General features: G+C 52.0%; 1 protein-coding gene across 1 annotated transcript in view; it reads right to left on the reverse strand.

Annotated features, from left to right (window-relative positions):
- Positions 1-3,571, reverse strand: part of PODXL (podocalyxin like) — a 44,798-nt gene extending 41,227 nt beyond the window's left edge. The window contains exons 1-2 of the mRNA XM_057504980.1: positions 3,501-3,571; positions 2,782-3,335 (exon numbers count right to left, since the gene is read on the reverse strand). Coding sequence (XP_057360963.1) covers positions 2,782-3,335; positions 3,501-3,571 — 625 coding nt within the window. The remainder of the gene's footprint in view (positions 1-2,781; positions 3,336-3,500) is intronic.
- Positions 3,572-11,466: the final 7,895 nt, after the last annotated feature.

Genomic DNA, 11,466 nt, shown 5'->3' on the forward strand with positions numbered 1-11,466 from the left:
CTGGCCCTTTTAAAGTCCCTGTATAAACTCCCACCTCCTTCAGCCCGCTCCCCAGATCACCCCTTCCCAAATCGCTGTTTTACACTTGCCTCCCTTTCCCACGTGGCTGGCACTTAAGCTTCAGTCTGTATTAGTACATAGCAATTGACACCACGATCATTAGCAGAATCCTGATGCTTGGGGTGCCTTAGATAAATGACGCTCTCAATACATACACTTTATTATCATCATAGCCAGGATTTACTGAGCTCTCCATGAGCTGGGCACAATGTCAAGTTCATTACATATGTCCTCTTTAACCTTCAGAGCAACCTGCAAGGTAGATTCGTTTTATTACAGATGAAGAAACAGACTCAAAATTCACTATCTTGTCTACAGTCCCACAGGTCCATCTGACCCAAAGCCTGGGTGTTTCCACCACATGAGCCTGCCTTTCTCTCGCCCAGAATTCATCCATCAAATGACTTGACCTCACTGATAGTGTAAGTCGGCCTGGCCTTTTGGCAACTGAGGGTAACAGAACCCCAGGAATGTTACAATGTGAAACTAGAGGTGCCTTCTTCTCTCTTGGTCTAGCTTACAAATAAGGAAACTGAGGATCAGAGGTACACCTTGCTATGTGGGTCAATCAAATGCTTATCAAATCAAAAAACACTAATGGACTGTCACACCCCTGGGTTTAATGCTGTTTAGGCTTTAGGCTGCATGATCGCCTGTATTAAAAGATAAGCCCCCAGGGGACCTGTGCAGAGGCAATGCCTTTGTTAAGGAGATGCGCACTATAAACTTAGGTTGTTTAGAATGGAATCACAGGATTCCAGCCATTGTGGGGGTTACACCATCCCTGACGACACTTGCCCAGGTGGCCACACCTTCAGAAGGGCAGAGGTGAGCGTCCTTACAGAGTTGCCACAGGAAGGTGTAAAATCCAGCACAGCCACTAAACACTAAGCCTGCACCCCTAAGCCTTTTCTGGCCTCAGTGTATTTAAGTAATAATAATAACACTCCCTTGCGCTTTATACTTTTCAAAGTACTTCCCTTTCTCACAGCATAGTGTAATAATAGCATTTTTAGGGATAGGTACCCAGGGCTTGCTGGTGGGAGTGGAAGCAGGGTTCTGCTTGTTTTGGGTTTACTTCAGTGTTTGCTGCGCATCAAGCTCCAGCCATGTGCCCTACCCCATGGTAGGCTTAGGGAAGGCTTCCTGAAAAGAGGCATGGTTTCTGGGCAGTGCCCACATGCCAGGGAAGACAGTCCCAGCCTTGAAGCCAGCAGGGAGTTGGGCATGGAGCTTTTCCCACTGGTGGCTCCAGAGCAGCTCCTCTTAAGAGTGGACCAGCCCTCCACCCTTTCCTCAAAGCTCAGCCTCTTTAGGCCACAAGCTCTGAGAACTAGCCCATCCTTCCTGACAGCCCATCTCCCTTCTGGATGGTGTTAAGAGGCCTCTCCCTACAAAAGAGCACACGTCAGAGCCCACACTGAAGTCTGGCCCTGAGAGCAGGAGTGGGGAGAGTGGCTGCACTCCAGCATCTTCTCAGCCCTGCAGGTCGTGCAAATTCGCAGCAACTGCCGTTCTCAGAGCTGTTCTGACCGGTCCTCACACTATGCCTCCTCCTTGGCACACACACCCTCTGCCCCTGGGTGTGCCCTTTCCTTTCTGGCCAGGCTGGTGGAGTCTCAGGGGCTCCCACTGAAGGGTGCCCCCACCTGCTTGCTGTAAGTGCCAGCCCCTTCCCACCAAAGGCTCCCCATGGTGCAGACAGGAGACTCTACTGCCATTCCATCTCTCCTAAGAGTGTAGTCCCAAATGCCAGCCCCTGCCAGCAGCAGGGTCCCATCCCTGTCTGGGCTGTCACTGAAGTCCTTCTGGGGTGGAAGCACCACCTCCACTCTTTCTCCCTACAGACACATGCTCAGGCAGTGGAGAAAAAATGCACCTCTCTCCCGAGACTGAGACTCTAGCTGTTCCTGGGGGCTTTGGGACACCGGCTCTGGTTGGGTTTGTAGCCACTGCCTGTCCCTCCACCAAAAGGGTAACATTTCACCTTTAGAGAAATATGGGGGTGTTTTTTTAAGGTGCACCCAAGTTGATTTCATGAAAGAGAAGTTCCTGTATATACAAGGGGATTGGGAGGTCTCCCCTTCCTAGTCAGGCACTAAGGGGGTTGCTGACATGACAGCAGGGTCCCAACTCAGCCGGGTGACTCTGGGTCTGGGGAAGGTCCGCTTTCTCCCCTCCACCTCTCCAAGCATGGACTCAGGTGTCTGAGCGTGCACACAGATAGGTAAAACCTCTGAGAATGCATAATGCCCCGCCCGCGTGGGCTGTTACTGGAGGCTTGTCACCTGCCTCAGAGACTTTCTCATGAGCTTCCAGCCTGCCGCTTTGCCTGGAAATAAACAGCTACCAATACCATCCCTGATCCCCTCCAGCACAGAGAACAGGAGTGATCAGACTTGGGGATCCCGCAGAAGCTGGAGCCTCTCTAAGTCCCTGCGCGGATTGTCCCGCAAGCCCATTCAGCGCCGCCGCGCCCGCTGGCCCGGCACAACCCACTGCCCCCTCCACCCGAGCGGAGAAGAGGCAGTCCACGCTCGCGGCGCCGCACCTGCGGCGTTTTCTCGGATTTGGAAGGGGCGTGGATGCTGCAAGGTCAGGGCTCCGAGTCGGCCCCAGCAACCGGGGCGCGCAGGGGCGGCTCGGGGTGCGGCCACGAGGCGCAGTGGGCTAGCGCGCAGCGGGCGCGGACGGTGGGTGTCCGGGCGGGCCGGCACTCACCGTTCATGGGGAGCGTAAGCAGCAGCAGGAGGGCGGCCGCGAGCGCCAGTGCGGAGCTCATCGTGTCCGCCTCGGGCCTGGAGCAGGTGGCTGCGCGTCTCGGCGGTCGGGCGCGGAAGCGTGGGCGCCGCTCGGGGACGCTGGCGGTGGCTCCCAATGCGCGCTCCGGCGGCCCTCCTCGCGGCCGCTGCGGCACAGCCGGCTGCAGGCGCGGAGCCAGGCGGCGGAGGAGCGGCGGGCGGTTGCGTCGCAGGCAGTGTCTGCGCGGCTGCGGTCCGGCGGCTGCTGCGGCGACTCCCGTCCCATCCGCGCCGGCCCCTGGCCCCGCCCCTCCCCCAGAAGCGCGCGGGCCGCCGCGGGGCGGGAGGGGCCGCGCTGGGCTGGCGCTGGGCCGCGAACAATGAGCCGAGGAGGAAACTCCGCCCTGGAGCGCGGCGGGCGGGGGAGCGCGGGCGGGCGGCGGGCTCAGGGTCGGGGCTCGGCGCGGCGGGTGTGAGTGTGCCCGCCGGGCGGCGGGGGCAGCCCGCTCCGGCGCACAGGTGTCGCACGCAGTGCTTTTGGGAGAGGTCCGGGAGCGCGCGCGCGCACACACACACACACACACACACACGGCTTGCACACACACACACACACACACACACACACACACACACACGGCTTGACCCGCACGCCCGAACCCGGAACGAGGCGGCCCCCAGCCTGCCGTGCTAGCTTAGCACCTGTCGAGGCAACGCCGGAGCAGCACGCCTTCCACCTGCCGGGGGACACTCACCTGCCGGCGGGCCCGCATCCCGCCCCACTAATGATCACTTCTGTGCTGCAGTGTGGGCAATACTGACTAATAAACTGCTTAATCTCTCCAAGCCTAGGTTCCTTGCCTGTGAATGGAAGAAAGAGTTGTTTTATTAAAGACAAATTCATGAGGGATTAATCGGTGACAGTCTGTGTTCTAAGTGATTTACATACATTGATTCATTTACTCTTCACAACAGCCATATTTTAAGCCTCATTTTGCAGGAAGGGAATTGAGTCAAAAAGAGATTAAGAAATTTACTCAAGATCACAAAGGTGGTAAGTGGCAGACCTGCCTGTGAGCGTAGTAGTTTGGAGAAACACTGCACAGTGCCTGGTAAATAGTGGTTGCTCAGTAGATATTAGCTATTATTCTTAGTCTTCCTATATGAAGAACAGCAATAAAGATTTAGTGGGCTGGGGTCAAAACGGACTTGGGCTCCAAACCTAGCCGTACGTGTATTAGTTGTAAGACCCTGGGCAGGTTACTCTCTGTTCTAGGCATCTGTAAGGAAGGGGTAACGAAACTACCTCAGAGGCTTGCTATGAGACTTAACTAAGCACAGGACGAGCACTCAGCCTGGGACCAGGAGCGGAGAACGCCTCCGTGGATGCAGCGGCCAGCAGTCGGTGTGAAAGGGAGAGAAGTTTGCCGACTTGGGATGGGGGTGGGAGTTGAATTCCATGAACTGAGTCAACCCGGAGAAAAAACAAAGAAGCACCCCTCCTTTCTTTCTCTCTTTCTCTTGGTTTTGTTTCGTTTTGTTTTTTGCAAAAGCTGCTTGTGTAGGGGTCGGGGATGCAGATCCTGGAGCCGCCTTAGAGAAGGCGTGACGACGGCGCCCAGGCTTGGGCGGGGGAAGTGGCTCTAGAAGAGGAGGAGTGATTAACGGGGGCGGGCGGGGGTGGGGTGGCGTACGTGATTCCTAGGTTGATAATCTGGAGTCTTTCTGCCAGATGGGGCTGGAAGGGAAGGGGGGTATCCCCAGCACCTAGCCCCTGGTGCCAGAGACTGTGGACTCCCTGAGCCCCTTAAGTCGGCGGCTGCCCGCATGGCCCAGCATCTTCGGAGTCACGAAGGAGGGAGGCGCTGGAGCCCCGGCTTTCCACGCTGCATATGGGAAAGACAGAGGGTGTTCCCTCTAAATGCTATGGTGTGTGTGTGTGTGTCTTTGATGTTTTTTAGTACTGTTCCCCTAATCCATGTCAACAGAAGGCTTGGTTTCAAAACAGTATTTTAAAGGGAGACTGTATTTAAAAACTTGGGACATCCTATTTTAAATTTCCATGATTCAGGATCAGTCCCATTACCAGATCATGCAAAATTAAAATAAGAGCAGACATCCAGGTTTAGGAATTGGCTGTTCTTTGTAGCAGAAGCCTTAGCAAGATTCTAATTGCTCTGGACCTGCCCCAGTATTCAACAGGCCCCCCTATCCTACGCACAATGGGGTTTTCAGGAATAAGGCCAGGGGCTTGATGGGCTTGGGGCTCACCTGTGGTCAGTGAGCAGATCTGTCCCCAGGTAACTGGCCTATATCTTTGGCCCTTTTAAGCATCTTGCTCCCAGTAGCATGCTTACTGGCCCAGAACACCTTATGAGCTTATGGACAAAACTCAGAGCACAATCATTCTGGGATTTGTTGTGTTTTGGTTATGTTTATGTGTGCATTAGCTCCCCTTGAAGATTTTAAACTTCTTAACATGGGTTCTTTCCTATTCATCTACTTTCTAAGACCACCCATCACATCATATAGATACATACATAGATACTGAATGCAAATATGAATGCCCAGTGGGAGATACTATGCTATAGCACAAGGTTTAAAATGTTTTTTCCCATGGTCCCTGTCAAAGTCAGAGGTTCCGATTCTCCACTCCATGTGCAATTTAATGATGTTGCTACCCACTTTCTTTAATTCAGGTTTAGTAAAACTCTCTTGATCCTTTAATCCCCATTGACAACGTCTGCATTGAGAGGTGGGACAGAACCTCCAGCCACTACACCCTGCCAATAAAAGACAAAAGCACACGTTTATCCACCCTGAGGCCACTGCACCTGTTCATAAGGTGTCAGAGATGCTCCTACTTTGGTTTTCTAAGCCCTGACCTCCAAGTCTGCAGTAGACTGGAGCTTTCATTCATCCTGGAATTTCAGTGCCCAGGACAGTGTGCCTGCCCCACAAAAGGTGCTCAATACTCAAAGGTGGAAAAGATAAAGAAATAGCTGGATTTTATGTACAAGGTTGGGCTTTATCCCTGGCTTCAAACTTGTATGATTCTATGACTATCAGCTGGGGTTCCATCTGGACATCTTTCCCCAAAGACCTGCACATAACATATTATTACTCAACAACACCCACCCTAACAGGCATGGTATGCCAGGCCTGTGCACAGTGCCAAGAATGCAAACACCTGCCCTTGGGGGAGAAGCACCATCTGCACACAGACACAGCTGAAGTGAGTAGGGGCTGCAATGAGTGTGGTGAGCGGGCACGTGGAAAGCAGACAGCGGGATAGGTGCAGCTTGGCTGAGGGAAGGCTCCTGAGGAGGGAGCCAGGGCTTAGAGGAGGAGTAAGTCTTCACCTGGGGGGGGAGCAAAAGGAAAGGCTCTTCAGGCAGGTGGAGCAAATGTGAAAGGGAAGAGGGAGCTGAGAGCTGCAGATATTTCTCCCCAAGCAGAGCTTGGGTTTGTGGGGAGTGAAGGAAGAAGAGGCAGGAGAGGTGGACACGGCGAGATCCTTGGATGATGGAGAGTCCCTGAAGGGTCACGAGCTGGAAGAGACAAGCCCAGCTCTCCATGTGAGCAACACCATTCTAGCTGCGCTGGATTGAAGGGTGGGTGCCAGAGCGAGACTAGAGGGGAGCACGGCCCTTGGGGAGGCTAACGCACCTGTCCCTGAGGGGCCTGAGCTCAGCGGTGGTGGGAACGAAGAGGGGCCTAAGGCAAGAGGTATTTGGAGGCAGGACTGATAGGACTTAGCAACTGCGTGTGGACGTGATGTGAGTGGTGTGAAGGCATGGCAGGCGTCTAGGAATCCAGGTCTCCCACTTGGGTTACTGGATGGATTATCTGAGTGCTGGTTGAATGTCACTAGCTGGATAGAGAACATAAAAAGAGAAGCAAGTTTGGGAGAAGAAAAGTTTGGGAGTGTGATTTTAAACATGTTGACTGTGAAGCCCCATGGGGCACTCAGGGGCCATGTGGGAAATTATAGCTGTGACACTGAAGCTCAGACCTGAGGCCAGGACTGGAAACAGAGACTGGAGAGCCATCAGTGTGCAGGCAGAGGCTGCAGCCAGGATGGTAGATGATTAGCCCGAGATACTCCACAGTGAAAAGAGGGGCTGGAGGCAGAGCCCTTCAACGTTTACAGCATGGGCTGAGGAAGAGGAGATGGAGTGGGCGAAGCTGCATGGGGGGTGACCGAGAGAAGGGCGCCATGGAAACGGAGCCGAGAGAATGTTTGTGTAAGAAGGAGGCGGTCAAGAGTGTCGCCTGCTGCGAGGACTGACACCTACTGATTGAATCTGTGAATGAAAGGGTCAAAATTTTCCCGAGTAATTTAGTGACATGCAGCAAGTTGGGGGAGTGAATGGAGATGTGAAAATGGAGGCACCGAGCATGGATGTGAGAGGGATGAGGGAAAGCACGGGGCTGAGGAAGGACTGTGTGTATTGTCTGTTTTAAAACTGGACAAGCATCCATGATAATGGGCCGGGAGGTAGTAGCCAACTGAAAGGAGAGGTTACGGGAGGTGGGATGTGAAGCAGAAACGAAAGGACTCTTGTCAGGCAAATGGAACTTGGTCACTAAGGGTATGGGATTGAGACACCATGTGTCATGGCAGATGAGAAATGGCCTTGGAGTGAGTCAGCTGAAGCTTGAATCCTTACTCTTTGATTTAGTAGCTCTGTGACTGTGGCCTTTACTTAACCTCTCTGAGCTGCAGGCTCCTCTTCTATAAATAAATGAAAACATCAGTTTCATAGAATCACTGTGAGAATGTGAAGGAGTGCATGACGCCTAGCTGACGCTCAGTAAATGGAAGGTAATAGTCCTGCTCAGTAGGAGACATGGCAGGAGAATGGCTCTAAGGCCACATTTCTCCCAGTACATTCACTCCTGTGAGGAGCCATGGGCAACAGGGAAGTTAACTCGCTGCTCTTTCCCACTGCAGCTCTTCAACAGGCATTTTCTGTCTTGGAAGCCTTACATCCTAGGTTGGAAGAGCAGGTTATGCCCCCAGGGCAGCAAGTGAAGAGGTTTTTCCAGATGGTCACCTCCAGTGCAGGCCAGGGCTGTGAGTTGCAAAATTAAGTTGGCCCTTCCTATCAAAGTGCATGCACGAGGGCCCTGGCACAGCCTGACACCTAACTGTGACCCTTGGAATTCCCAAACACTTCAATCCAGAGAGAGCCTGGGACTCAGGGAACATTAGAGATCACTGGCCCACTGCCCTCATCACATGGGAGGGAAACTGAGCTGTGGCAAGTTGAGTGGACATCTTATCCTTCCTCACACTGTTTGTAAACAGCCTTGGGTCCAGAACCATCGAGAATTCCAGCTGTGTTCCAGCATAGGATTATCCCTATCAGGATTATCGGCATTCATGCATCTGTGTCCCAGGCTGTTGGTCTCCCAACTCAAAAGCCGCAGGTGCCATGCTAGGAACAAAAACCAGTGTGCCATGGAGATGGAACTGGGAGAGGGAGATGTGAGTCAATTCCCACTTAAGTTGAAATAAAAGCCTGAGGCATGGCTTCCCCTCAGGCTTCATGATACATATAACCCAACCTGCTTTCATCTCCCACTCAGGCCCTAGACTTCCCCCTCCTCATGCCTCTGTCTGGCATGAGGTAAATATATTACCAGTAACCCAGATGAGGAAAGGAAAACCTTGTTTCTGCAGCATCCAGCTGCAGGGAGCCTTAGACGTGTTAGGGGCCCTCCTCTCTAGGTGGTGACATGCACACAGCTCCTTGCCCAGGGAGCTCTGAGCCCCTTGAGTAAAGAGCTGCATCTGGTTCTCTTTTGTACCCTCGGCAGCCCCTGGCTCTGCATCTTACACCCTGGCCTTCCTCCTCTCCTGCCTTCCCTCTACCTGCCACCAGTGTATCAGACGTGATCTTGTCCCTGACCTGCTCAAACTCTCCTTTGCTTTCCTGTTGCCCAAATTCCTGAGCATGGCATTGACAGTCTCCAGATTCTGGCCCCAGCTAACCTTGCTATCTTCTCCCTCCAATAGGGAGGAAGCTCTTTAGATTCAACTATGACACTCAGTTTCACCCTGGAGCCTTTGTGAGCCTGGAATTAACATACTTTCCACCTGCTGCAGAGTTGAAGTCCCAGTGCAGCCCCTTCTGGTCTGGCCCCCACCTCTCAGGCCATAATCACATCCTCCTTGGGTTCCTCTCCCCTCGGGCTGGTGCCTTCACTCACTGTCTGACTTTGCGTGCGTTTCGTTAGTTTTGTACACACACAGACCTCGAGTTCTTTCTTGGAGCACAAGAGCCTCACTTTGTGTGTCCATGCCTTACTGAGCAAGGTTGAGAGTGCTCGTCGATCCTTACATACTGGAAGTGCTGGCACTGAGCTGGGTGAAGTCATGTGTGTTCTCATTTGGTCTCTCTAACCACCACATGGGTGCTATTCTGAATCCCATTTTATTGATAAAGAAACCAAAGCTTTTATGGCAATTAAGTAACTGGCCTAAGATCACCCAGCTGTTAAGTAGTGGAGTCAGAACTCAAACCCGGCAGCCTGATACTTAAAACCACACTGAAACTACACAATTCAGAGAGGGAATAAATGAGTGAATGAATAGTGTTATTCACTGAACTATAATTTTGCCTGCTGGGTCTCATAAACATGGTTAAGATGAAATGTTGGTTCCCAGGAGCAACCTAAATCATACAGTCTGGATGAAGCAGACTACTGGTGTTTTTCTCAATTCAAGAAATGATTGGTTCACCTACACACCCCCTCTTACACTTGCCAGAACACACACTTCCCTGTATCCCCAAAGAAGCCCCCCAACTCAAATAAAAATTGACCTGGACTTAGCCTTACAATTTGCAGTTACTGAAACTTCACTATACAATACACGGCTGTAGGCTGTGGGCGCGTTTCAGTTCAACACAGGCAAGAACTTTTCATCTCATCCTGGATCCTTCACCTCTCAGGGCTGTTTGCTCCATCTGCAAACATCAGAGTTGCTCTATCACACCCAGTGTTTTCACACCACTGCTTCCAGCTCTCCCCTTCACACTCCCAAACTGCCTTAGTTGGTTCATATTTTTAAGGGTTTATTCGCTCTATCTGGTAGCTTTGAGCTTTGAGTCACAAAACCCAGGCTCATCTAACCCATTATTACTTCTCTCAGGGGGACATTCCATCTGGGGGGCCTTAGGTCACTGGGAAAGGTATCTGGCCCAGGTATCCTTCTTCCTTGCTACAGAAAGAGTAAAACTACCACACCCCTGCCAGGATCCACAGAGACACGGAGCTGCAGACCCGCAAAGATCAACAAGCTGGCCCAGATGCGGACGAACAACAGACACAGGACAGGGCTGGGATCGGCACTGGAGGTTCCCATGACTTCATTAACCTCTGGAGCATTGTTCTTCCCCCGTCACCAGGGCATTTTGATAACATTTCCACACTCAGTGTACAGCTGGAGTTGTAGGATCTGCCTCTGTACCGAGGGAGACAGTGCAGAGCCCACAGCTCAGCGAGGGCAAGACTGCAGCAAGGCTGGCTGGAGGCTGAAGGCAGAACCTGGTCTCCCTCCTGCCACAGCCACAGTGCCTTTGGGTGAGGTCATGTGGCAATTCCTGAATTCTCAAACTGGAAAGAATCCTGATAATCGTGTAGTGCAGGAGGCGTGAATAAAATCCCAGGCTCATGGGGCCCTAGAGTGTGAGGGTTCTCCCTCTCTTCCTCCACAGCAAGGATGGCTCATGCATTTCTAGATTTATTTCTCTGTGTGTGCTCATTCAGCCCCATGAGGCCACAGGCCTGTTCTCTGTGTTCACACTTACATCCCGGGGCCTAACACCATGCCTGGCCATGGTAGGTGCTCAGTAAATATTGGTTAGATAAAAGAATCAATGTCCAGAGATAATTTAAAAAAGCAAAAAGCTGTGTTTTTATTCTGTGTCCTGCCATCAGCTAATTGATAATGTCAGGAAAACTCTCCAAGAGTTAGTTTCCTTATTTGTAAAATGTGGCGGGCGGGAAATATCTGCCTTAACTCCTTTTCAGACATGGTTCCTAATTCCAGAGGCAAAAATTGTTGAAGAACTTTGAAAAAAATGTAACATTCTTTGTAGCTATTACTCCTTCAAATTAGTATTAATTGTTTATCAGTCTCTCCTGGACTTTGTATCTGATATTGACCCTGGCAAATCATCGTTACTCCAGGGATGACCCCTCCAGGTTGTATCACAGAATGCCTCAAGATTGTTGCTTTTTTTAAACCTTCAAATCACTGGGGGACAATTTATGGACACCTCCTCTGTGCTGTTTTGGTGGAGCCCTGCAACCACCCCCTCGACACAGGTGGTGACAGATGTAGGAAGGGGTGAGGCTCAAGACCCAGGGGTTTGCTCCTCTGTCCTACGGTGAGGCTTCAGCTAGTTCCTTCTGAACGAGGCAGCTTCTCTCCCTCCCTGCTGTCGGGATGCCAGGAGAGTGGATTTCACAGCTTCCTTCACCTCTTAGGGAGGATCTGGGGCCAAACAGTTCTGACTCCGTGTTCTTCTGTCCAGACTAGAGGCCTACTGGGTAAAATAGCTCAGACTTTTTGGAAGAAAACCTGGGCTGGCATGTCTCCCTGGGGACCATCCCTCACAAAGAGCACCACCTTCACCTTCTGGGGACCAACAGG

This window comes from Manis pentadactyla, chromosome 7 (assembly GCF_030020395.1).
Source record: "Manis pentadactyla isolate mManPen7 chromosome 7, mManPen7.hap1, whole genome shotgun sequence".
In the NCBI taxonomy this organism is placed as follows: Eukaryota; Metazoa; Chordata; class Mammalia; order Pholidota; family Manidae; genus Manis; species Manis pentadactyla.